Consider the following 27,516-nt stretch of genomic DNA (forward strand, 5'->3'; position numbering starts at 1 on the left):
AACAATTTCCAGTACCTCTGTTTGAGGGACTGTAAATGGATACAGCCTCCACAGAAAAATGGTGGAGAATCATTTTAAAAGTAAAACTAGGGTCTGGAGAGATAGTATAGAGGATAGTGCACATGCTTTGCAAACAGACAATCTGGGTTCTATACCCCGAGCCCAATATGGTTGCCTATAACTCCACCAGGAGTCAGGAGTAAGTCCTGGTGTGGCTCAAAAGAAAAATAAAAGTGGACGGCCAGAGAGATAACTCAATGGGCTGAGTATACTCTTTGCATGAAGAAGACCCAGCTTCACTCTACAGCACCACACTGATCCCTGAACAGTTACAGGAGAGATTCCTCCAACCACAGAATTAAGGTAAGGCCCCCAATTTTTTAAATTTTAATTAAAACAATAAAAATGAAACCTAAAAAATTCTTACACAGTAGTACTGCTGCTAGGTTACTCACCCAAAGGATATGAAAACTCTAATTTGAAAAGTTATTATCCCTATATTCATAGCAGCATTATTTACAATAAACAAAGTATAGAATTAATTGAAATGCCCTCCAAAGCATGAACAAAGAATATACAAAGTAGTATATATACCCAATGTAATATTAATTTGAAATTAAAATTATGAAATATGAAACTGGAGGGGCCAGAATGATAGTACAAGAAGGAATCGAGCTTGCCTTACTGGCAGTTGACTCAAGTCCAATCCCCGGCACCCCCATGATTCTCAGAGCACTACCTGGAGTGAATCCTAAGCACAAAGCCATGAGTAAATCCTGAGTACCACCAGCTGGGGTCCAAAAAAACAAAAAGAGAGAAAATAGGAAAAAAGAAACTGGAGTAGATAATACAGCAGATATAGGGTGCTTGCCTTGAGCACAGCCACCCAGGTTCAATCCCAAGCACCCCATATCATCCCCCAAACACTACTAGGAGTGACCCATGAGTACTACCCCTGAGCACTACCAGATGTGGCCCAAACAAAACAAAGAAACTAGGAAAAAACATTAAGAGTGTATTAAACCACTAAATCTCTACTTAAAAAACAACAAAAATTAGGGGCCAGAGCAGTGGCACAAGCGGTAAGGCCTCTGCCTTGCCCGTGCTAACCTCTAGGACGGACCGTGGTTCAATTCCCGGGCATCCCATATGGTCCCCCAAGCCAGGAGCGATTTCTGAGCACATAGCCAGGAGTAACCCCTGAGCATCACTGGGTGTGCCCCCCCCAAAAAAAACCTTAACAAAATTAATATATGAAATTGTACCTTTTATCCACAAAACTGTTAACTCCTGAGATAATCATACCAAATGAAATAAGTTAGTAAAAAACAATTAACAAATGGTTTCACTCACATGTGGAATATGAATTACTAAAGCAAAAAAATTAAAAATAAACCACCAAAACTTAAACCCTAGCTAGACTTGGAAAATGAGGAAAATCATGGTGCTTCCCAGAGAAAAGTGAAGAGAGGTGGGAGAAATGAGAATATTTTGGTAGGGGAATGACACTGGAATTTTGGTGAAGTGGTAACTATCATACATAGATGTGACAGTAAACCCCCAACTAGCAAAATACTGTAATTCATTATTTGTGGGGAGAAACCTGATAAGTAAAATGTGGCTATGTTGATTTTTACTAGTTGTCTTCCATTTCCAGACTTCTGCAATGTTATCCCTTCTCTAAGTCGACTGCTCTCTCTTCCCCTTCATTACCTAGCAGACTCCTTCTCATTTTGCAAACCTTGGCTGAGAAGCCATCCCTCAAAGAGATGTCCAAAGTATAATCTGCATCTGTCCTGGTATTCCTACATCTATCAGTTCAGTGTCCTAACCACACTGCACAGAAATTCTGTGTGTCATATTATCCCCACTGCTTTGTGGGATTCTTTCACTGTGTCCCAAGAGAAGTTGTCAAATAGCACTTAGTAAACTGAACTAAGCTTCTAATCTTTGAATAACTAAGTTATCTAGTTGGGGAAGTAGCACAAGAAACTGAGCACACATTCTGCATGTAGGAAGCCCAGTTCAAGCACAGCACCATATGAGTAGTTCCCAAGCACTGCCAGGTGAGCCCCGCAAACAAAATCAAACTGAAAATCTCTAGCGGTTCTCAAAATATTCCCCCACATATGCTTCTTTGTTCTTCTGATTGGTTTGGAGGCCACACCCGACTATGCTTAGGGATCACACATAGCAGTCTCTGGGGGCCATACAGGGGTACTACAAATGAAACCCAAGTTGGCTTATTGCAAGACAGACACCTTATCCACTGTACTATCTCTTTGGCCCTCATTTTATATTTTAAGATGCTTATTGAGCAGCTATATTGAGGACAAGAAATTCTAGAAGCATAACCAGTAAGAGGGAAAATGAGGTTTTGCAAACCAAATGAAAAGATGTTGGGTCAAGATCATTATGTTAAGAGCCAATAAGTAAGATCTTGGGCTGTTTACTATTAGTATTACAATGTGAATATCATTAGTGACTTGAAGTAGTTAGGTAAAATATCTGAGACTATTTCATAAAAGCATTGGAACACTAGAGAACTTCCCATAGCTGGCACAGTCATTTCAAAAAGTTTTATAAAGTGAAGGAAATGTTTTATTTTGCTATGCAGTTTTCATTTGCATGTGGTAAATATATCTACTCTTTCAAATACCATGTTTGTGAACAACTGTGGTCTGAACTTTTCATAATGCATTAACTCCTTTCTTTTTTTAAGTAAAAACAGGCTTTATTTGAAGGTACTAAGGAAAGGGAGGGAGATGATAAGAAAGGGAGAGTAACACTCTCAAGGAAAAACACGTGCTTCTTCAAAGGGAGAGAGCTCCAGTACACATCTCAGTGTGAAAGTACAAAAGCATGAAAGTACACATCTCAAGAGGGGAGATGTGAGGGACATGTGCTCAGGCACCATGTGCACAGCACTGACACATGGGTTCAGGGAGCACCTGTGCCTCCTGTCTTTATGAGGTCTTTTCTTTCATAGGGGGAAAGGGATCATCCCTGTTGATAACAAGGCTGAGTTTTGGTTTTGTTTTTTTTCAGTAACCTCGAAACTTTATGGCTGATATGCCATCAACAGCCCCACATCCACAACTGACCATATCTACCACTACTGCCACATGTGTAACACCAAACCCTCGAGTGGTTACCACTCTTCCACATTCCCTGGAAGAATATGGAAAAGATCAAAAAACCTCTCCACACACACAATACCCTCCATAAAGGATCACAGACCAAATGGCTTAGGACCATTAAAGTGAGGTAACAGAGCCTCAAGGACATAGTGAAGCAGCAACAGCAGAATGGCCACATCCCACCCCCTACCATGGACCTCCCACAGCACATGACCATCCTGCACACGTGGGCCCACACAGGAGAACACTGCACAAGACATATCATTTCTCATAGAGCTCTATTGTGGCATATAATAATAGGTACTCTATATAAATTAAATTAAAAATAAAGCTCCAGTAGATTGCACAGGTTAGCTGTTAAGAAATATATCTCTGGGTAATTGTGCCCCAAGACCAGCTCATGACCACTCTCCCTCATCCAGAGAATTATACAAAAATAAATACAGGCTCGGGAGGGGGGCTGGAAGGGAGGGCATGCCCAGTTCCATTCTGGAAGTTCTTCTCACTTACACCATCCACCTGTACCCTGTTTCTCTCCAACAATGATGGCATAGGGAGCCCTGTACTGACTGGAGAGCTCAGGGACAGGCAGCCTCCTCTCCAGCTGAGCATTCTGGGAACAAAATATGCTGATCCCACTGTACAGGCCACAACACATATCTGATCACTCTGGGGGGTGTTACAAAGGCTGTTCCCTCCCCAGGTCCCAGAGAGGGGGAAGCCTATTATTGCTTGATCCCACAAGCAGCCCCTATGAGAACCAGGCCAGGAAGAGGCACAGTGCAAGCACCAGGAGAGACATACCACTGTTCAGAGCTACAGGGACCACCACCAGCCCAGCCAGGACCCCCAGAGTCTGGGTCAAGGGCCCTCGAAGCTGTGCTGGTACAATACACATAGATTCAGCAGAGGCTGCTGGGGTATGACTCTTGGAGGGTTCCAGGATTGGGCCAGAAGCCTCTTGATCCTGGGAGCTCCCATGGGGCCTGACCAGTCTTGAAGGACAGACTTCCAGCCCCAGAGGACCAAGGAGGGGAAGGTTTTGGCCCCATGGGACTGAAGTGATTGACTCCTTGCCAGGTTCCGGAACTATGATGCCTGCTCTCTCAGTTGCAAATCCCCTATGATCTTCAGTACCAGCCTCCCCTGGGAAGTTGGTCACCCCAACTATCATCCCAGTCATATTCAAGGAATCAGTGTCCTTGCCCGACCCCTTTTGTTGTGTCTCAGTGAAATGAACCTCTGTACCCAAAACCACAGGGCTATTGCATCTTGCACTCTCAGCCCACGGGAGCCAAACATCTCCCATAGTAGCTACCATAGGATGAGCCCCAGAGAGAATTTCTGGAGGTGATTCCTTGGGAGTGTCTCCTTCAGGGCTAGAAGGTATCAGGAAAAGTCCCTCTTCTCCCTCCCCCTCATCATCAGGATCTTCCGTGTCCTTGATGAGCTCCACACCGCGCCCCAGCCTGGCATAATGCAGGGTGATCTCCTCAGCCAGAGCACTGTTCAGGGCCCGCTCAGGGCCAGGCCACTTTAAGATCAGGTCGCGGTCTGTGAGGATGCCCAAGGGATGGCTGGGGGACAACCCCCCATCACTTAAGCCCTCCCCACCACCTCCTGCCACAGCAGCCCGCAGGCGGCTCAGGTGGGACAAGTAGAGCTGCTCCAGCTCCTGGTCAATGGTGTCCTCCCCAAGCAGCTCCTCCAGTCCACTCATGACTGCCAGACCTGCAGGGGGCTCCTCCAGAATGATCCCGGCTGGGCCATACTTCGGTCCCACTGTATTCTCACTGAAGACTTCCCACGTGGCTGCCACCTGTTGTTGGCAGGATTCCAGGAGAGGCCCGGCTGCCCCCTCACTTGCATCTGGCCCAGAAGCCTGGTCCCTGGGGGAACCACCCAGGCCACAGATAAAGGAGGAAGAGGAGGAGGAGGAGGAGGAGGAAGAGGAAGAGGAGGAAGAAGGGAGAATCCGGATGGCTGGTGTCTGGAGGACCTCTGTGAAAGTCACAGGAGGACTGCTTCTGGGGATGTCATCTTCCTCTTGTGGGTTGCTAGTAACCGGCACTACTTCAGACACCTGGAGCCATGGGGGGGGGTGGGAAAGGAATAAGCAGAGGAAGGGATGGGACAAGAAGAGACACTGAGAACAAGTTGACAGCCCCACCAAGCCCCACTGGCATTTCCAGATTAAAACTCCTTAAAGCACCTTCTTTTATTCTTGAAACTCCAAGGATTATGTTACCTGTATTACACACACAAAAAAAAAACAGATGGAATAAAAAGGAGATTTTAGCACCAGAACAATAGTACAATGGGGTAGAGAGCTTGCTTTGCACAGGTTAGCCTGGGTTCAATTCCCGGCACCCCCATATGGTCCCCTAAACCCTGCCAAGAGTGACTGATTCCTAAGTGTAGAGCCAGGAGTAAGCACTGCTAAGAGTGGTCCCAAAACAAAACTTTTTTAAAGTGGCTAGAGCAACAGCACAGTGGGGCTTGGTGCTTGCTTTGCATGCAGTTGGCCTATGTTCAATCCTCAGCAACCCATATGGTTCCCCAAGCACCACCAGAAGTAATTCCTCAATGCAGAACCAGGAGTGACTCCTGGGCATCGTTGAGTGTGGCGCCTCAAAACTCACATTTTTACACTTAAAAGGCGGGGGTGGGTGTTTCAGGAATTAACAAAGCTGAGGAATTTGGTTGGGCCAACTAAGGGTAAATGATCATCTGTAAATACTTTGTATTGTCTAGAAAACACATCCAGAAAAACCAGATGAATTCAGAAATTTTCTTTTCATTTCTCTGAGGAATATTAGTGTAATATTAATATGATGTGACTGCCCCACACCCACCACCAGAGTGTCAAAACCATCTACCACTGTCCTTATGTTTTTACTCATCCTTTTCCCTATTTTCTCTTTTAAAAAACTGATTTTTTGTCCTTCTCCCCCTCTTCATCTTTTTCCCTCTTCCTTCTTTCTTCCCCTTTCTTCCCTCCTTGCCTGTCTTTCCTTCATTCCTTCCTCTAGAGCAGTGGTCCTCAAACTATGGCCCACGGGCCACATATTGTATTTGTATCTGTTTTGTTTCTTCATTGCAAAATAAGATATATGCAGTGTGCATAAGAATTCGTTCATAAGTTTTGTTTTTACTATAGTCAGACCCTCCAATGGTCTGAGGGACAGTGAACTGGCCCCCTGTTTAAAAAGTCTGAAGACCCCTGCTAGAGTCTAGACCAGGGGTCTTCAAACTACGGCCCGTGGGCCACATATTGTATTTATTCCCATTTTGTTTCTTCACTTCTAAGTAAGATATATGCAGTGTGCATAGAAATTTGTTCATAATTTTTGTTTTTACTATAATCTGGCCCTCTAACAGTCTGAAGGACAGTGAACTGGCCCCCTGTTTAAAAAGTTTGAGGACCCCTGGTCTAGACCCTCTTTCTTCCTCCCCTCCATCTTTCCCTCCCTCATTTTCCTTTTTCTCTAGCTAGCATTCCTCCTCTCATCCTTATCTCCTTGTCTCCTTCCTTCCCTCCTTTCTTTTCTCTTTTAACAGAAAAAATTAAAGATAAATAAATAAATCCATTCTTTACAGAGGGAAAGGAGTTAGCTCAATAGGCTAAGTACAATCTTTGCAATAAGGAAGGCCAAGTTCCATCTCCAGCACCACATGGTCGCCAGAGTACTACCAAGAGCAAACATCTATCATCAAGCCAGAGTAGCCCCTGAGCACCACTAGGTATGGCCCTCAAAACAAAATCAGAAACAAAAAAAAATAAAATGAAAACTGTCTTTCCTGAGCACTGTCTTCTGATGAGGCCTAGAACCTATGAACAATATAATACCAATAAATATATCTAAAACCAAGAACTCCATTTTGAAATGTCATTCTCCACTAATAGGAACCAAAGGAATGTTCACTTCCAGGTTTGGGACAAGGAAAGTACAAGATAAGATCTTGAATACAGTGTCATAAAAGAATGTGAAGAAGTACCCAGAAAATAATGAATATGTGTCTATAAAGCTCTGGAGTACATGTAAAAAGGCTGCTACAGGTCAGAGGGAATTCAGTTTAAGCATAAAAATAGGGCTACCTTGAGGGCCCGAAGCTATAGCTCAGAGGGAGTGGCGTTTGCCTTGCACAAGGCCGACCCGGGTTCGATCCCGGCATCACAGAGATTCTCCAAGTACTATAAGGAGAGGTTCCTGAGCACAGAGCTGGGAGCACAGAGCCCCGAGCTCCACCATGTGTGGCCCCAATACAAAAAATAAAAGATGCAGCCCTGTTTTAAAAAAATAGGGCTACCAGTGTGACTCAACAGTATAACACTGGCCTTGCATGTCTGAAGTCCTGGATTTGGTCCCTGGCATAAAAATGCAGTAAATCTGTTTTTCCTCTCTTTCGTGCATACACATTCTAAGCACCAAAATAAATAAGTACAATATATTGAAACTCATCAAACAGATATAAAATTCAGGAGTTAATAAAATAAAAAATTCTCTAGTCACCTTTAAAGAAAGTCTTATCCTCTCAAAACTGGTGAATGAAAAAGTAAAAGAATTAAACTACATTACAAAAATAAAATTTCAATAGTCTTCTACAAATTATATCTCAGTGTAGCCAAAAGTTGATCTGAGAAAGTTTTTCTTCTAAGAATTCTAGCTAGGGGTTTGGATGTGGCTCACCAGGGGTACACCTAGTAGATGAGCCTTGTCATGTATGATCCTAGATTCCATCCCAGGCAAGAGAAAAATATAAAGTATTCCAGCTAATAAATGAGGAAGGAATAAGAATTAAGAGAATTCATTATATTTAAGATAACTGAATAATATATCATATTAAATTAATGTGATAGGTGGGAATGCCATCTTGTTCAGCTTTTATATAAAAACAATATGGAAAGTCCTCAAAAAACTAGAAATTGAGCAACATAGGATCCAGCTATACCACTCCTAGGGGTATACCCTATGAACACAAAAACACAATACATTAATGCCTTCTGCACACCTATATTCATTGCAGCGCTATTCACAATAGCCAGAATCTGGAAACAACCCAGATGCCCAACAAAAAACTATTGTAAAAATATTAAAAAAACTATTGTACATTTACAGAATGAAATACTATGCAGGCATCAGAAAAAAATGAAGTCATGAAATTTTCCTATACATGGATGGATATGGAAACTATTATGCTTAGTGAAATAAATCAGAAGGAGAGAGACACGCAGAATAGTCTCACTTATCTATGGATTTTAAGAAAAATAAAAGACATTATTGTAATAATACACAGAGACAACAGAGATGAGGGCTGGAAGCCCCAGCCCATGATATGAAGCTTACCACAAAAAGCGGTAAGTTCAGTTAGAGAAATAACTACACTGACAACTACCATGACAGTAGTAGTGAATGAGAAATAGAATGCCTGTCTTGAATAAAAGCAAGGAGTGGGAGAAGAGGGAGATGGAGGGCATTGTGGTGGGAACACTCTACTGGTGAAGGGGGGTGTTATTTTTTTATATATAACTGAAACCCAACTACAAACATGCTTGTAATCATGGTGCTTAAAGATATTTTTAAAAATATTGTGATAAAAGTGAAGGTGAATGAATAAATTAAACAACAGGTCAAATTTAATGGAATAAAACATTTAAAAAGAGTAAGAGAAGTCAGAGTGATATGATAGTACAAAGGCTAAAGCATTTGCCTTGCATGTGGCCAGCCCAGGTTCGATCCCAGTATCCCATATGGTCCCCTGAACTTACCAGAAGTAATTTCTGAGTGCACAAGTAATTTCTGAGTGTCCCAAAAAACAAAAAAATAAAAAATAAATAAAAGAGTAGGAGAGCCAGGAGAGATAGCATAGGGAATAGGGTATTTGCCTTGCATGTGGTTGACCCAGGTTTGATTTCCATCATCCCATATGACCCCCCAAATAAGAAACATGCATCCAAGTAGATATAATTAACCAAATCTAAAGTATGGGTAGTCTGGGATATGTAGGTTTCTTGAATAAATTGCATGCAGGTGTGAAGCCTCATCCCCCACCCATTCTTCCTAGGTAACTTGACCTTACCTGCAAGACCCTGCCCATTTCCTGGGAGGGGTCTTGCGAGGGGTCTTGCAGGTAAGGTCAAGTTACCTAGGAAGAATGGGTGGAGGATGAGGCTTCATAGGTGAAGTTTGGTTTTTTTGGAGGGGGGTTACCGGTGGTGCTCAGAATGTTACTCTAGGCTCTATGCTCAGAAATTATTCCTGACAGGCTTGGGGAGACATAAGGAGTGCCAGGGATCAAACCTGGGCAGCCTAGTGCAAGGCAAATGCCCTACTGGCTGTGCTACTGCGCTGTCCCCTGGGTAAAATATTTTAACTTCTTAAAAGACCCATCAACCAAATTGCTGCTTCCAATTGGATCCTGCATACTATAAAATAAGAATACCTGAGTGCTGACTCAATATTTTATACTACTAAAGAACAACTAATTTTAATTTTCTGAGGAATGATGGCACTATGGGGTTTGGGATTTTAGGAGGGGGGGCTACACCAGGTGGTATTCAGAGCTTACTCCTAGCTCTGAGTTTAGGGATTATTCCTGGCACTCAGGAGGCCATGTGAGGTGCTGGGGATCAAACCTGGGTTGTTCACATGCAAATGTTCTACCCACTGAGTACCCTCTGGTCCCAGCACTGTGGTGGTTTGTTTTAGTTGTTGCTATCTGTGTTGTCTTTTTAAATGGTTCTGAGATACAAATCCAAGTATAAGTGAAATGATAATATCTGGATTTTATTCCAAAAATTACTGCATGGGGAATTAGAAGGAGAAAGATGGAGGCAAAGCAAAAGCAGAAATTAATATGATAAAAATGCTTTAAAGCTTAGTGATGGAAAGATCTGGGTTCACTCTATCCATCTCCTTACTTTTGTATGTTTGAAAAGCTCTAATAAAATGTTAAAATCAGGAGGCCGGAGCAATAGCACAGCAGGTAGAGTGTTTGCCTTGTATGTGTCGGGTTCAATCCCTGGCATCCCATATAGTCCCCCAAGCACTGCCAGGGATTACTCCTGAGCACATAGCCGAGTAACCCGAGTGCTGCCAGGTGTGGCCAAAAAAAAGTTAAAACCTACAAATTACATCTCCAGAATCTCTATAACTCTCTAGCAACACTGGCACCCTGGTCTAGAAAATCACAGTAGCTGCCTCCTCAGGGTGAAACTTCTTACTTCCACCGTTACCTCTGACAGATTCTATTCTTCAGAGTAACCAGTGGAAGCCTGGCTACTGTGATCCTAAATCAGAAGCTGGTCATCCTCTTCTTACTATCCTTTCCCCCTGCCTCCTGTCACAAAAGGTAGTCTGTCCCTGACTCCTCTACCACCTCACCACCTGTAGTCCCTCCCCATTCCTAACTGCTCTTCTGTCCTCACACACCTTTATCATGGCCTTGCCCAGGAGAGTTTCTGCACCTGCCTGGATATTGTTTTCTGTAGTTTCCCATGTGACTCAATCTCTCTACTTTTTCATAGTTCAATCTTGTTTCTTCTAAGGCCTTCCTTCCCTTACTACCAGACACTAATTGTCTACCCTCCCATTCCTAGCCCTTTCTTTTTCCTTAGCATTCATATGTCATCACCTAAAAGACCATTAATTTTAACTATTTTTCTGCTGTAGTGTGTCTCTTGCTACACAAAAGTCAACTCCCTGAAGCAGGGCTCTAGGTCTATTCCCAAACAATCAAATGCAGGACTTCCAAATGCAAAGCATGTGACCCAGCCCTCTGAGCCATATCCCATCCAAGACTGCGTTTCTGGCCATGACTCACTCTTTTGACAAGCAGGGAACTTGACTCTCAGCATTCAAGTTCCTTGTGTGAAGCAATAGTTTAATAAATATTTGATATAGACAAATAACTTTTTTTATGTCCAGGTGGAAAATGTATTCTCTCCCTCATCCACCAGGTTATCCTTTGGGAAACTTCCCTCTGTCCTAGGGGGGGCCTAAAGCAAAAGTTCAGAAGAGTAACCCACACCCACCACCCAAGCAGATGGTGCCACGACCTACTTACCTGAAGTGTCATCTGTGGCCATGGACGGAGAGGGGTGGGGGCCACCAAGGGACCCACTGACTCCTGGATAACAGAACACACAGCTGGAGAGAAGAGAAGGGCAGCATTGGGGTGAGGAAATGGATACACATACCAAGTTTGCTTAAGAGTATCTGATCTTGGGATGGACTCATACATAGTATAGTGGATAGGTCACTTGCTCTGCATGCAGCCAATTCAGGTTCAATCCTCAGCACCCAATATGATCCTGAGACCCACCAGGAATGATCCCTGATCACAGAGCCAGGAGCAAGTTCTGAACACCACCAGATAAGGTTCAAAAATCAAAAACAAATGTTGGCCATGCCTCTAAAACCTCTATGAGTAAAAGGCGTACACCCTAAACACTTGTCATAGTGACTTGGCTTAGGCTTCAGATGATTGGACATTGGCCATTTACGCTGAACCTTGAATCCCATCTATGGAACCATCACGGTATTCTACACCAGCACCAGGAATCTGACTTCTAACAGGGAAGGACTTAATGCTGCCCTGGCATCGACTTGTTCCAGAGTGGGTTCATATGACACCCTGACTACTTGGTAACAGCAACAACCTGATTTCAGGGTAGGGCTCTCTGCATTGCCACCTAATGGTGAGGTGAAACCAAAAGACCTTCCATGTCACACTGACTTCAACATGGGATCTGGACAAAAACCAGGATCTCTAACTATAGAAACCTGACTGTGACAACTATGCTTGTGAAGAACTTTTACTGGGACCACAGAGAAAGACTTTTGGGTTAGACAACTTAGTATGCCCAGAGCCTGTAGTTGGTCTTATGCCAGGATGCTTCTTGGGTAAGAGCTCCCTCTTTTTAAGCTAAAGGTTTTTCCTATTTTCCCCATATTTTGCTTGTGCCTATGCAAAAAAAAACCTACCACACCTTTTTAATTGTATTTTATATCTCTTATCTTTTAAATTGGGGCTCCAGCTTTCTTCATAGAACCTTGGGATGCAAAGTCCTTTATTTTACGAAATATTCCTGCATTTTTCTTTAAAACCAAGAAGAAAGGAATAAAGAAAGTTTGGGGTCAAGGGCCAAGGGCCAAGTGGTATCGGATGCATTGGCAGGGAAATAAATAAGAACAGCACTAAATATCCAAGCCAAATCCAAAGATAATAAAATCAAGGGACTTAAACCTTAATAAAAAAAAACTTAAAGGGGCCTGTTATACTGGCAGTCCATGGGGCAGAGGGTGGTGATATAGGATGCACTCTGGGTCATTGGTGGAGGAAAACTGGCACTGATGATAGAAAGGGCCTTGGTTCGTTGTATATCTGAAATTCAACCATGAAAGACTCTGTAGATCACAATTGTTTCAGTAAAATAAAAAGTTTAATTTTTTTTAAAAAAGAGTCAAAGGCAAAGTTCCTCTTAATTTATAGGGAAGAAGAAATGAAAAAGAGGCTCATAAGCTACAGCATGTCAGGAGGCCCAGAAAAGAGAGTGTAAGAGAGTGAGAGATGATACATGTAAACAAGTACCCACAGCTTGTCAATTGCTTACCCACAGCAGGGGTATTATCATTCGAGCTCTTCATCCTCAGCTCTTCCTCTTGAGATCTGTGGGGCACAAGAGAGAAAGCTTGGATCTAATGTACTGAGGTCAGTTCTGGCACCCATTTGCGCCTTTCTTAGGCTCTGTGTTGACCCACACTTACCTACCAGTTGCTTTTTCTCTTCTGTTACCCCTTTCTATCCTGACTATATATGACTATATATTCATGGATCAAAATTGAGGAAATATAGGAAAGCCAAGAGAAGTCAGAAAATGTCACATATAAGTCAGGGGCAATACCCCTTTAACATTTTAGAAACTTTTATTATAGGCAGTCTATTAAACAGTTTAGATGCTACTAAGTTTCACAGATAGCATTGCATATTTCTCAATTAACAACCTCATTTCATTCATTTGTAAACTTTCTGTTTGTGGGTTTGGGGCCATAGCTGATGATGTCCAGGTCTTACCTGGTGGGCTCGAGGGTGCTGGAGATCGAACCTGTATTGACTGCATTCAAAGCAAGTGCCCTCCTGACAAGAACCCTCATTTGTAAACTTTGGAAAAGGTCGATTAACACTTGGAAGGCAGCATAAAGTATAGGTGCAGCATAAACTATGCAACTATCTGCTGCAATTTTGCAACAGTAAGGCAGCTCCCTTTTGGGGGTTTCTAAACAGTAAATTCAGCAGACCACACTAAGCACTATTTTCTGATGATTTTGGATCATTTATTTTGAGTATATGTCTGGCCTTGGAAGAAACTATCTCTCTTTTTTTTTTTTTTTTTTTTTTTTTTTTTGGTTTTTTGGCTCACACCCGGCAGCACTCAGGGATTACTCCTGACTCTATGCTCAGAAATCACTCCTGGCAGGCTCAGGGGACCATATGGGATGCCGGGATTCGAACCACTGTCCTTCGGCATGCAAGGCAAACGCACTACCTCCTTGCTATCTTTCCGGTCCCGGAAACTATCTTTTCTAAGAAAGGGAGGTGAGCATTGTGGAGCACAGGAAGTAACAACGGGAGGATGGAAGCAAATGGAGACTAGGAAGTCAGTAGAGAAAAGTAAGTAACCTGGGATCAGAAACCTGGTTCCACCACACATCCCCCAACCCCCACCATCAACATGGCAAGCCACTTAACCTCCCTGAACTTGCCTCCTCACCTGAAAATGAAGAACAAGAAACCAGATGTGCATACCATGAACAAATTAGTCAAGAGAAATGAGGTTATCAAGCCCAAACAGCAGAGGCCATCACACAGGTGAAACTGAATCAACTATCTATTTCTTGTTCTTCCTTTTCCAGGCAAGTCAAACCCCCATGTCTGTCTGAGAGGCCTAAGTACATTTTAGTCAGATACTTTCAGGGGCGTCAAATACTTTCAGGGGCAAGGTCAAGAGCCACCTGAAGAAATCCCTGTACTCACACTTACAAATGATTATTAAATGTTTACAGATTAAGGCAAATGAGAACACCATTAAGATGTTAAATCCTGAGTACATCTAAGGGCAACAGCCCAGAACTTTTCCTTCCTCACAGTTCACATTACTAGGAATGGTTGCAACTTTTAAAAGCACATCCACTTCCTTCACATAAACTAGCTGACCTGAATATAATATTTACTGCGGTGCCAGGAAGTATTCTAAGTGGGTCACATATATTAATTTAATCCTCATGACAACTTGTAATCCTCCAAAGCAGGCAGAATTTACTTTTAACCCTATCTTGCAGATGATGAAATCGAAGTCATGTAAATGGTTCACAGGCAGCAAGGATCAAAACCTCAGCCTTACTTCCAGTTCCTGTTTGTGCTCTCTTAACCTACAAGCTACAGTTTTTTTACAGGGAATCTGGCCCTTTCCCCAATCCCTATCTCAACTCCTGTTCAGAATAAAAGGCATTCGTAATAGACAAAATTCATTCCTCTGTTCTCACTCCTCCTGCACTAGGACTTATCTTTGGGACTCCCTTTTGCCACTTACTCCTTTCCAGTGTCCCTGCTAAAAATTATGGCTAAGGGGACACATGACTAGAACGCCATCAGACTAAGGAGTGGCTGGAGTTGTTTTTTATTAACACCCATAAGGAGAAAGTTTGAACCACATATAAGGATATAGAACCTGGAAGCTCTGGAAAGAACCTTCTATCTTGTTTCAGGAGCTAGACCTCAGACAACTCCAGAGGGATCTGAGTCCAAATACAATGGAACCTGGAATGGCTGACTCTGCTAGGTCCACCTCCATTCCTGTGAGTCAGGATTATGGGAATTCAGAACAAACCAGGTGGTCCTATACAAGACCCCTCAGAGAGGATCAAATCCTAGTCTTTGGATGCATGGACCAATTCAGTTTTGCTGATTTCTTCTGCTACTATCGTCCCTTATTAAAGAAATCATCCTTCATAAAGTGATAGGCATGATACCCCTCAGTACAACATTGTACACCAGTGTCTAAAAGAAGGTGAGAGGAAAAAAAAAGAGAATGACTTAGTAAAAGAAAAGGTTCTTGTAGTCGTCCTTGCACCCATGTCTACCCTAAAGGCAGACAGGTGAGGGCAAGAGAGAAGAGCTGGGGACATTGATAGTGGGAACTGTGCACTGGTGTTGTACAGAGCTGTACACTGTATGACTAAACTCATAAAACAACTGTGAATAAAACAACTGTATTTTTTAATTAACAACCTTGTAAGCATTGTATTTTAATAAAGCAAGTTAAAAAAGAGATCATCCTTGGGGCCAGAGTACAGTGGGGAGGGCACTTGCCTTATACATGATTGACCCAGGTTCAATACCCAATATCCCATATGGTCCCCTGAGCACTGCCAGGAGTAATTCCTAAGTGTAGAGTCAGGATAACCACTGAGTACCATTGAGTACGGCAAAAAGAAAAAAGAAAAAGAAAAATCCTCCTCTTCCTAAGAAGCCATTCTTTAAAAAGTCTCTTCACAATTGTCTCTTATTCTGCAAGTATTAGGCATTCTCCATTAATATAGTGGGAAAGTAGACAGCAGACAGTAGAATCAGGAAAACTTGAGTTCAAATATTAATGTTCTCTTTCCAGTGGTGTGCACTTAGTTAATTTTTATTGGTTGGATATCAATCTCTTTGTAAAATAGAATAACAATTGGGGGGGGTTGGGCCACACCCAGTGATACTCAAGAGTTACTCCTGGCTCTGCGCTCAGAAATCACTTCTGGCTCAGGAGATCATATGGGACACTGGGGATTGAACCCAGGTCAGTCCTGGATCAGCCGTGTGCAAGGCAAATGCCCTACCTCTGTGCTATCAATCAATCCGGCCCCACAACAATAACTTTTTTACAAAGCCTCTTCAATGGGGCCGGGAAGGTGGCGCTAGAGGTAAGGTGTCTGCCTTGCAAGCGCTAGCGTAGGACGGACCGAGGTTCGATCCCCCGGTGTCCCATATGGTCCCCCCAAGCCAGGAGCGATTTCTGAGCGCATAGCCAGGAAGTAACCCCTGAGCATCAAATGGGTGTGGCCCAAAAACCAAAAAACCAAAAAAAAAAAAAGAATTACAAAAAGCCTCTTCAAGAAGACCCCCAGAAAGGCCACTCTCTCCCAGGGACAGGCCTACCAAGCCGTCCCCTATCATTATGACCAATGCCAAAATATACAATGAGGCTTTCAGAAGCCACTGAGCTTTCACAAGCCACCTGAGTTCTAGGTAGAAGGGATGGAAAATCAGAAACAGCCACCCCAGCAGTAACAGAACACCACTGTTCAGTTGAGGGAAGAAAACCAAGTAGAGAATAAATCCCTTAACCTCCGAGCATCTTTTCTGTAGTCAAGAAGGGTACAAAGCAGAACATTTCAAAATTGGGTCAAGTAACTTGGCCAATTCCAAAATCAACAAAGTCAACATACAGAGACACACAGGTTACTCTCCCTAACACCTCTTCCCAAGTCAAGAGATGAAAGGAGGCAGCACACACTGTTCACCTCCTCCCCACAGGGGCCCTTTGGCTACAGAGCAAGCTTTTTGAAAACCTTCACAGATCCTTCAAAATAATTATCATTCCATTTTTACAAATAAGGAAACAATGTTTCAAGGAACAGGGTCTCTATGGCCACTATTTACCAAACTGAAAAACATTTCAAGGGCAGAGTTTTTTTGAATAGCATTCAACAGTTATGGTCTGTTAAGAGAAAATAAAGATAAAGGTCCTTAAACTGTCCCACAGAACACAATTCGGGGGCAGTTAAGACTTAAATCAGGAGCCTGTTTAGGGAAATAGAATACAAATGTATACTGACTCATTGATCAGTAACCGAGAAGAGAGGTTCTTAGAAAAATGAGATTAAGAACAAAACTGTTTCAAGTGAACTTTCTATTTTTCAAGAAGAAACCTGACATTTTGGCACCAATTTCAAAAATGTCATGTGGTTAATCTATTCAATGGTAATGTGCAGAAGCAGGCCAGAGAACACAGACCTGGAGAAGCTGGGGTGCACATCCTCTGGACGACTGCAAGAACTTAAGTTAGTGGTGGTGCCCAGAAAAGGCCAGGTCAGTACCATTTTCAGCCCCACCAACCCCATGCCCCCAACATCTTCAGGTGTGAAAATTCCTCCTTGTATCAGGGAAGTTCAATAGCTGCTGACTTCAGACAGCACTCATGAATAGTAGGGTGGGGAGTTCAGAAAGAGGGGTACTACCAAGAAAGATAAAGGTGACTCGCTTGTCAGTAAAGTCTGAAACTCTGCAAAGAACAAGGCCAACTGTCTGTGCATATACATCTACTTTTGGCAAGATTCCAACTCTGAGGCACCTTGTTTTATGAAGCATTACTCTATCTTCCTTGGGGAAGTAAGTCTCTGCTAGGGTAAATCTGGCAAACAAATTCCCCATTCCACCTCAGAGTGAAAGGTTTTCTGAGCTTTTCTAGCAATTATTTTATTAATTTAGCTATGATCTACAAGAAGGACACATGATATCAGAACACAGCACAACCATATTGGTGTCAATATATGTATTAAAACAGTAGCTCTTTGAATGAAGGGACATTTACCTTTACTATGTGTTGTGATATATTCTATTTTCTAGGCCCTTTTCTTTTCTTTGCAAAATGTTTGTTGGAATCCAGTCAATTGATTTCAAATCTCCATAAAAGGTCATGACACATAATTTCAGATAATTCTAACTCTGTTATTTATTAGGCTTGTGATCTAAGGCAAGTTAATCAATCAACCTCTCTAAGACTCAATATCCTTATCTGTCAAAAGGGTATAATGGTGATACCTACCTGAAATAGTGAGTAGGGAATATTTGAGAATCATGTATAGAGTGCTTAACAGAATTCCTCTTCAGATTTCAAATGGGAATATTAGGGCCTTGAAAAGGAAATCAGCTTGACATGTATCATCCAAAGTGGTAGGGCAGTAAAGAACCAGTCATAAGGACCAGAGATAGCACAGTAGGTAAGGCACTTGCATTGCACATGGCTGATCTGGGTTCAATCTCTGACACCATATATAGTGCCCTGAGCAATGTCAGGGATGATAAAGTGCAGTCAGGAATAAACCCTTATCTCTACCACGTGTGGCCCTCCAAAAAAAATAATCAAAAACAAAGAACCAGAGCATGAGAGCAGGATTACTCCGCTCAGATCCCACATGTCAGTTTCATAGCAGTTGGCTTTATGCCCCATGCTACCCTGACAGTCTTATGTGAAACAGATGATTCTCACACTATTTTCTTTCTCCAAAGATTACCCTTGACCCACCCTGTTTCTCCTTTGATAGTTCTTATTTTGCCTAACACTGTTAACCAAGAGAGCAAGCAGGGTCCCATCCATTCATTCAGCTACATATGCGCCTAAAGATCATGGAGGCCTTACTGCAAATGACCCCAGACACAACAGTGAGCAAACCCTACTAGGAAGCTAACAATTTAGTGCAGAGAAAAGACATTTTAAATAAACACTCATAATCATTCTTTCAATGAGTATTTATTGAGCACCCGTTAAATTCAGACTTGGTGGCAGTCCCTGCAGGAATACAGTAGTGAACACAAGCAGACCATGTCCCTACTCCTCATGGAGCTTACAATCTAAAGCAGAGTAGGGGTGCAGGGAAGCCGTATTTGATAATCTCCCAGTGAAATTCTAACTACAAACTGAAGTCAATGCCTTCAGAAGCATAAAGAATGGCCTGGGACAAGGGAGTCTGGCCCAGCCAGACTGCAAGGTCAAGGATGGTTTATAAAGCTTCAAAGGGAAATGAGTGAGAGAGGAATACAAGACTGCTCAGAACACTGTTGGGGCATGATGGATTTCATCTTTAACATAGATTTTTTGCAGCATCATTGGGACATACCCAAGTAGAGACTTCAAGTTTGGAATGAGACTGAAGGGAAGAATAAGGAGAGAGAAGGGCCAGGCATGGATACAAATAAAAAGGAACTCTTATTCACTGCAAGTGGGAATGTAGACTGGTTCAGCCTTTTTGGAAAACAATATGAATATTCCTTTAAAAACTAGAAACTGAGCTTCCATTTGACTCAGCAATAAAACTCCTAGGGACCCAAAAACACAATGAAGAAAAGGCCATCTGTACTCCTATTGCAGCACTATCCATAATATACAGAATCTGGAAACAGCCCGAGTGCCTGAGAACAAATAAGTGTATAAAGTAACTATGGTACATCTACAAGAGAATACTACACAGCTGTTAGGAAAATTGAAGTCATGAAATTGGCTTATAAATGGACGGATATGAAGAGAGTATTATGAGGAACAAAATCAGTCAGAATAAGACACAGAATGATTGCACTAATTTGTGGTATAGAAAAACAGCATAGTGGGGCCAGAGAGATAGCACGGTGGTAGGGCATTTGCCTGGCAAGCAGCCAATCTAGAACAGATGGTGATTCGAATCCCAGCATCCCATATGGTCCCCCAAGCCTGCGAAGAACGATTTCTGAGTGCAAAGCCAGGAGTAACCCCTGAGCACTGCCGGGTGTGATCCAAATGCCCCTCCCAAAACACATAAAAATTATTTAAGAAGAGAGAAGGGCCAGAACATAGTACAGCAGGTAGGACGTTTGCCTTTCACACGGCTAACCCAGGTTCAATCCCTGGCATACCATATGGTTTCCCCGACCCGGCCAGGAGTGATTCCTGAGTATAAAGCCCAGTACCCCTTGAGCGCCACCGAGTGTGGACCAGAAACCAAATTAAAGAGAGAGAAGGACCAGAAGACTAACAGGGTAAAAGGTAAAGCCTAAGAAAACAAAAACAAAACAAAACAAAAAACATCTATGAAGATTTAAGAGAGTACAGTGGGTAAGGCCCTTGTCTCACACCCTGCTAACCCACTTTATCCTTGGCACCCAATATGGCCAGGAATTATCCCTTAGCACTGCTGGGTATGACCCAACCCTAACTACAAAGAAACCCAGATACAGAATCTACGTGGTGGTGGATCAAAGCAAGGAGAGAAATTTCTTTGAGGATGGTTAGCAAAAAAGATAAAGAGGGAAATGAAGGGGTTTATAAGAGCAGAAGAGACAGATAGAAGGGTCAAAGGAGAGCATAGCCACTGGAGTGTATAAAGGTCAAGAGAGGATTCAGCAAGCAGAACCGTTAAAAGCTGCAAGAAGGGGAACTAATGGTATGCAACACTGGATCAACTAACCAAAAAATGACACCCAGAGCACAAGTGGGGGGAAATGGCCCAACAGAGAAGAGGGGCTCCCTCTTCCTTTGTAACAGGAGGGAGGGAAAGAGAGTCTGCAGACTTGAGGACTGCAAGCTGTGGGGAGTTCCATTCTTATGGCTTCTAGTTGGTCTTTTGAAACAGGAAGCCTGAAGATAAAGAACATTTGAGTCATATCAAGAAGACAAATGAGCAGGTCAAAAAAAAAAAGAATGGGGGTCAAATAAAATCTTCCCTTTGTAGCACCACACCTGTTTGACTTTGTGATGTTTTCACATGAACGGTACCTCTAAAGATCAGGGCTATAAGACCCCAGGGTCTGGGGCCAGAGTGATAGCACAGCAGTAGGGTGTTTGCCTTGCACGTGGCTGACTTGGGACAGGCTTAGGGTTCGATCCCCAGGATGGTCCCCTGAGCCTGCCAGGAGTAGTTTCTGAGTACAGAGCCAGAAGTAACCAGAGTGCCGCTAGTATGGCCCAAAAAGTATTAAAAAAAAGATCCCAGGGTCTGAAGAAGCTTGGGTCCAGACTACCTGAGAGTACTCAGAGAGCTGAAGATTCAAAATAAGGATACAGCAATGGGCATAGGTACCAACATTCCAGGTGAGGGAAACAATCACAAAGATCCTGAGGTGCCAAGAGGCAAAGCACTTTGCAAAGTCATAGATATAGGCAACCAGAAGGCAGAGAACAGAATGAAGGGTGATGGGAAAACTAGATTGGGAAGTAGGGAAGGTGTCTAAAGGCCATAGTGAAATTACCTTTGTCCTTACTTTCAGGAGGAAGTCTGAAAGATAAAGCCAAGGTATTATCAGAAGAGCCCCCCCCCCCCACCGACCCCTGGGACTTTGGACTCTCAGAATCTCCATTTATTCATCCAGGAGAAGGGATAAAAACTTTTCACAGGAAATGTCACAAAAACCAGATTTAGGCAGCAAATAATTGCCTTGCACAAAACGGTATGTTCCAGATCTCTTATAAGCAGCCCTCTGTACCTGCCTCTCCCAGCCTCTTCCACCTCATACCCCATAGTATTTTAGCACTAGTCCATGCTCGACCCTTTCCATGCTCGACTCTAGCACTGTGTCCTGTATAGTTTTACCCCCAATGAATGTCACTGGCAAACATCTTGAAACCTAAAGACTTCTCAAAAGGTTGTTTGAACCATCCAGCCTCTGTTATCCCTGAATCATAGTCAAGAGCTTCCAAAGACCTCTACCCTGCTTCCAGCTGATGTGGCTGCAGTCACCACAAAGTGTGCCCACAGTGGCAAATCCAGAATAGACTCCTTCTTTCTTTGGGCCTGAAGGTTAAGACTTAACTCCTGAAGGTCACCACTGTTTCTCCAGAGGGCTGGGTCCCAGGTGGTGGCTGTTCTTCAACAGCGCTCCCAACTCCCCAGAAGCACATAAGGTTTAAAATAAAAATAAGTTGAAATGTACTCGCCAAGAAAGCCACCGACTACAAAGAAAATCTTATCGCTGATCTTGTAATGAGCACCAACTTCCCCTTTACAAGAGCTGAGATCAAAAGATAAGGAAGCTATCAAAAAGCCATCTGCCCACTTAAAATAGTATCACAAATTATGTTAGGAACCACAGACCCAGGGCTAGATACCAAAACAATTGTCTGAAAAGGTTGCTTCAATTTCTCCTTAAAAACCGCCATGAGTTTTAAAAGAAAAACAACCTTTCCACCCACTTTGGCTCTGCAAGTTCTCTGATTTCTCTGTACCCTTCTTTTCGATCTCTTTAAAATGACCAAACTGTCATGTCTTATAGACAAACCCTCCCGAAACAGCCATCTGGGATGACAAGTGACAGAAACAAAGCCAATCAGGGACCCTGGAATTATTTGCTATCTTCCTTGGTTTGGGGTCATTATGGTCACACTAACAGCATACCTATGTAAAAATCTAATAAACCCCATATTTAAGATCCATATACTGTATGCAACTATGATACAGTGAGTGGAGATAAAAAGGAAAAAGGGTTGGAGTAATAACGATAGGGCGTTGCCTTGCATGTGCTGACCTGGGATGGACCCAGGCTTGATTCCCAGTATCACAGATGGCCCCCCAAGCTTGCCAGAAGTGATTTCTGAGCACAGAGCTAAGAGTAACCTCTGAGTGCCACCATGTGTGGTCCAAAAACAAACAAAAAAATAAAAAAGGTAAAAGGAGAGGGCCAGAGATAGTAGTGGGTATGGTGCTTGTCTTGCACAAGGCTTATGCAGGTTTGATCCCCAGCACAGACAGGAGTAAGTCCTGAGCACCTCTGGGTATCACTCAAAAAGCGAAAAAAGAAGTAAAAGAATAGGATAAACTGGAAACATTGGGAATGACATGTGGAATTTTCTCTAAATCCTGCTGGGCCTTCAAGAGGCAGAATAGTTTAAAAAAATTCCCAGGGTGGGGGACGGAGGTGTGGCTACAGGGAATGGCGTTTGCCTGGCACATGGCATTCCATATGGCCCCTGAGCCTGCCAGGAGCGATCGCAGAGCCAGGAGTAACCCAAGCACCACCAGGTATAGCCAAAAAATTTTTTTAATTCTCAGGGGACAGAGCAATAGCATAGTAGAGGTGTTTACCTTGTAAACACAGCTGACCTGGGTTGGATCCCCAGGATCCCATTTGGTCCCTTGAGCCCACCAAGAATGATTCCTGAGTGCAGAGCCAGGGCTCTTGAGTACCACTGGGTGTGGACCAAAAACCAAAATAAAAATTCCCTAGCCCTCAATCAACCCCAAAAAGACCCAGGCATTGTATCTTCTGGTCCTTGTATTGAACCCACAGTCCAACTGGCTGAGAATCACAAGTTCTTCTGAGTACTATCTGAGAGGTCCAGCAAAAATTTTTTGTTTTTGTTTTTGTTTTTGGGCCACACCCGGTAACGCTCAGGGGTTACTCCTGGCTATGTGCTCAGAAGTTGCTCCTGGCTTGGGGGACCATATGGGACACTGGGGGATCGAACCGCGGTCCATCCAAGGCTAGCGCAGGCAAGGCAGGCACCTTACCTTTAGCGCCACCGCCCGGCCCTGCAAAAATTTTTAATAAAAATAACTCCTGGGGTCAGGAGGCTGGAGAGATAATACAGCAGGAAAGGTGCTTGCCTTACATGCAACCAACCTAGGTTGGATCTATGACACTCCAAGCCACATCAAGAGTGATCCCTGAGCAAGGAGCCAGGAGTAAGCAATGGTTACCAGGTATGGCCCAAAATAAACAAAGCAATAGTTAGGACTGGAGCAATAGTATAGCTGGTAGGGGGCTTGCTTTACACACAGCCAACCTTGGTTTGTTGCTTGGCACCCTGTATGGTCTTTCAAAACCTACCAGAATTGATCTCAGAGTGCAGAATAATGAGTAAGTCTTAGGCACCACCAGGTGTGGCCCCAAAGCAAAAACAGGGCTGTACAGTGGGTAGAGTACTTGCTTACACACAGCTATCCCAGGTACAAAATTTTGCATCCCATATGGTCCCCAGAGCACCATCAGAGTAATTCCTAAGTGCAGTCTGGATCTAGGCATTGCTGGGTGTGGAAAAAAAATCAACTGGCTGAAGAGAATGCTTTACATGTAGAGGTGCAGGCTTTGATCCCTAGCACTTTGCACCACACGACTCCCCAAGAACCACCAGGAGCAAACCCCATGCACTGAGCTAAGTAGCCCCTACTAAAACTACCCCCAAACAAAACCTCTATGCAACATGTCCTCTGTAGCCTGACATTCTCTGGCTGAATGATCTTGGGCAAACTAGGGAACTTCTCAATTACCTCAGCCTCTCCAGTATTCAGCAGGCCTGACCATATATAGCACCTTATCACACACATACTCAGAAGCAAAACAATTTGAAGGTCTTAGCAGAGAGATTAGTAAATGCTGGCAACTGTTTCCTTTCACACCTGCCACCAAGCATCAGCTATCTCGCCCATGTTTGCAGCACTCAATCTCACAGTGACTATTTCCTTTTGGGAGGGTATTGGGCCACGCCAGGCAGCCCTCAGGGGTTACTCCTGGCTCTGTGCTCACAAATCACTCCTAGCAGACTCACCATAGAGGATGCTGGGGATCAAACCCAGGTTGACTGCGTACAAGGCAAACATCCTACCTGCTGTGCTGTTGCTCAGACACCACTATTATTTCCCTTTAGAGATGAGAAAACTTAGGCTGACAGGTCTGGTGATAAGCCAAGTAGCGGAGTTTGGAAAGGGAATTCATGGAACTGCTACTCAGGAGTCCCTGAAGAGTAATGCTAGCTATTGCTAGCTACAATTTCTATGACATAATTATGTGTCAGCCTGTGTGCTGAACATATCTACTTCTGAATGGGTTGAAATCACCTGTTTTTACAGATAAGGTACATAGGTACATTACAGTTAAGTACAGGCCAAAAGATGACCGGTCTGGAATTTGAACCTAGGTGCTCTAAGATCAGAATTCACATTATTGTTGGGGGGGGAGGGTGTCACACACAGAAGTGCTCAGAGATTGCTCCTGGCTCTATACTCAGGAATTACTCTCGACAGTGTTCAGGGGTGCTGGGGTCCAAACTCAGGTTTGCTGCAAGGTGAGAACTCTACCAGCTATACAATCTCTGGCCCAGAATCCACATTCTTAATGGTGTAAGGAAAGCTATGTTGTCTGCCTAAGTTTCTTACGCTGTTGTTCACAAATGGGTGCTTGCCTCTTTGCTCACTTGGCCAGGTATGTCTGGTACCACCACCACCCCATCCCATCCCACCCCACAAAGTCCCACCCACATCTCTTAAACCACTCAAAGCCTAAGGCCTTGCTAGGACCATAAACACCTTGTAGCAGAGGATTCTGATCAGGCATATACATAGTCCATTCCCAGTCCCGGACCTCCCAGGAGCAGGGAAATAGATGCATTTCCATTACGTGCACCAAGACTTGATTTCTTCCTGGAAAGAATGCAGTCTAGTCGCAATCTTGGGATAGCACAACTTGATAACAAAACCTTAGGAAAATAGCCTATGGTGAGATGACACAAAGGACCCAAGTCACAAGTGCTGGTGCAAAATAGTTTTCTCTGCCAGAATCACTGCTTGTCTTGGCACCCAAAGACTCAGACCCTTCCCTTCGCAGGCTGAAATTCCATGAGCACCTAACAGTAAACAGAGTGCAGACTTCAAAGGCAGACATGGCTGAATTGCCAAGCTAGGTGCCATCATTTCCTGAACTTGTTTCTTCCTTCTAAGTCCAGTGCCCTGCTCTCAAATGAGATTTCTCTGCCCTCTACTGGCCAGACCTTGGGTCGGCACTACCTGTATTGCTGCCTTTCTCTCTGATTTCAGCATATCAACCCATCAGTCACAGCAAGGTCATGAAACCTCAGAACTATTGCATTTGCAGTTCTGCCTAGAAAACCCTGGACCTCGTGATTATGAATAACTGCTCCACTTTATCATTCAAGGCTCAGTTTAAAAGGGGATCTCCTTCAAGAAGTCCTCCTGGGTTTCTTTTCCAACTCTCCCTCAAGCCCATATGTACATAATTCTTATCATCTAAAACGTCTCTCCTCAAAGACTTGCCTGAACAGCCTAATTCCAGCAGCTATTCGCTACTCAAATTATTGCCTTATTTTATTTCCCTTTCCTCTCTATCACTAACCTCTCATACCCAGAGATCACATCTGCTGGCTTGTTTCTGCAAACTGGCTCTGATATGGTACTGGAGGGCAGGGATGATATGTCTGTCTGGCTCAGGGCCTTACTGTGGAGCTCAGTCAAAGAACAAAGGCAGTAAGAGGCATTAAAAGATTCTAGCACAGGTCTGAGTTCTGTGACCAGACTGTGCCCTCCTCCCTAGCCTATTCACCAGGCCTGAGTGCTTTCTGAGTCGAGAAGCTTGGCCTCGCCCCTAGACACAGCCCTGCATTGACGGAGTTGGCGCTGGTAGACATTACCTGCGCCTCACAGGCTTCATGCAGCTCTTCAGCTGCCTGGCCTCAGCCTCCACTGGACCCTGGCACAAAGGCTGTGGCTCCAGCTGCGGCAGCTGCTGCTGCTGGGGCAGCCCTTCGGCATCAGTGGGTGTGGGAGCAGGTGCGATCCGAAGCAGGACTGTGTAGTTGCGGCCACAGTTGTTGGCCCAGAACGTACCCTCGGGGGTCTCATAGCGCACCACGAAGTCCAGGCGCGCCCCATCGCCCGCACCCTCAGCAAAGGGCAGCTGGAAGGCAAAGCGGTCCGTGCGGCCGCCGTCGTCAGGTGAGGAGGCGGCCGCCTGGCCGGGGCGCAGGCCAAGCCCCTGATCCAGCACGGGATCGCCCGCTCCAGGTCCTCCCACTCCTGCCCCCGGTGGGCTGTGCGGGACGTAGCGCGCCGGGTGGTCGTGGAACGAAGCCCAGCCGTCATGCGAGGCCCGCACGTGCACCGCCTTCTCAAAGGAGCGGTTCAGCACGCGCACCAAGCCGCGCAGCACCGGCGGCCGCCCCCCCGGCACCCACACCCCGGCAGCCCTGGGGACCGCGCCGGGGGGCGGCAGCAAGGCCTCCAGCTCCACCATGACGCGCCCCAAGCGCTCCAGACGGCCCGGGGCCGGGGGCAGCGAAAAGGTGGGCACCAGGTAAAAACCCCCGCCCGCGCTCAAGGGGCGTAGCGGCGAGGCCCCGGAGCCGGCCTCCTCCTCCTCCTCCCCTTCGTCCCCATCCTCGCCATCGTCGTCCTCATCCTCCCCGCCGCCATTCCCATCTGGCCCGGCCGCCGCCGCCATCTTGCCCGCCCCTGGCCCACCCCACGGCCGGTAGCAGCGCAGCTGCGCCAGCGGCAGCCCCAGGGCCTCGTCGGCGAACAGCACTCTCCGCGGGGCCGCCGCTGCCTCGACTGAGGTGCGGGACTCGCCGGCGGCTGGCGAGGGGGGCGCGGGCGGCCGCAGCGGAGGCTCCACAGGGGCCGTGCGCGCCATATCGGCGGCGGCGGCGGCGGCGGCGGCACCGACGGCACCGGCGGGACCGGCGGGGGCAGGGCTTGGAGGTGCCGCTAGCCAATGGGAAGAGCGGGACGAGGGGTCCAGCTCACGGGGGGCGTAGGCAGCGAAATGAAGAGAGATAGATCGGCGAGCCAGTGGA

The 27,516-nt window shown here is 44.8% G+C and overlaps 2 protein-coding genes across 2 annotated transcripts in view; both read right to left on the bottom strand.

Moving 5' to 3' along the window:
- Positions 1-2,708: 2,708 nt before the first annotated feature.
- PPP1R3F (protein phosphatase 1 regulatory subunit 3F) lies at positions 2,709-27,353 on the bottom strand. Its single transcript, XM_049767218.1, has 4 exons — positions 26,353-27,353; positions 12,757-12,812; positions 11,208-11,290; positions 2,709-5,223 (listed from the first exon to the last, which is right to left on the bottom strand). The coding sequence occupies exons 1-4, from the start codon at positions 27,351-27,353 to the stop codon at positions 3,892-3,894; spliced, it is 2,472 nt and encodes an 823-aa protein (XP_049623175.1). The 3' UTR covers positions 2,709-3,891.
- The window catches only part of CCDC22 (coiled-coil domain containing 22), a 64,073-nt gene continuing 56,611 nt past the window's right edge, over positions 20,055-27,516 (bottom strand). The window contains exon 18 of the mRNA XM_049767236.1: positions 20,055-20,574. The gene's annotated coding sequence lies outside the window, so the exon portion shown is untranslated. The remainder of the gene's footprint in view (positions 20,575-27,516) is intronic.

The sequence above is a fragment of the Suncus etruscus genome, chromosome X (genome assembly GCF_024139225.1).
Source record: "Suncus etruscus isolate mSunEtr1 chromosome X, mSunEtr1.pri.cur, whole genome shotgun sequence".
NCBI lineage: Eukaryota > Metazoa > Chordata > Mammalia > Eulipotyphla > Soricidae > Suncus > Suncus etruscus.

Bases quoted from the DNA above. Each gene is read 5' to 3' on its own strand.
- PPP1R3F (XM_049767218.1), bottom strand. From the start codon at position 27,353: ATGGCGCGCACGGCCCCTGTGGAGCCTCCGCTGCGGCCGCCCGCGCCC. The intron at 11,291-12,756 runs GTAAGCAATTGA...TCTTCTCTCCAG, and splicing joins TGATAATACCCCTGCTGTGG to CTGTGTGTTCTGTTATCCAG. The intron at 5,224-11,207 runs GTAAGTAGGTCG...CCATGGCTCCAG, and splicing joins GGCCACAGATGACACTTCAG to GTGTCTGAAGTAGTGCCGGT.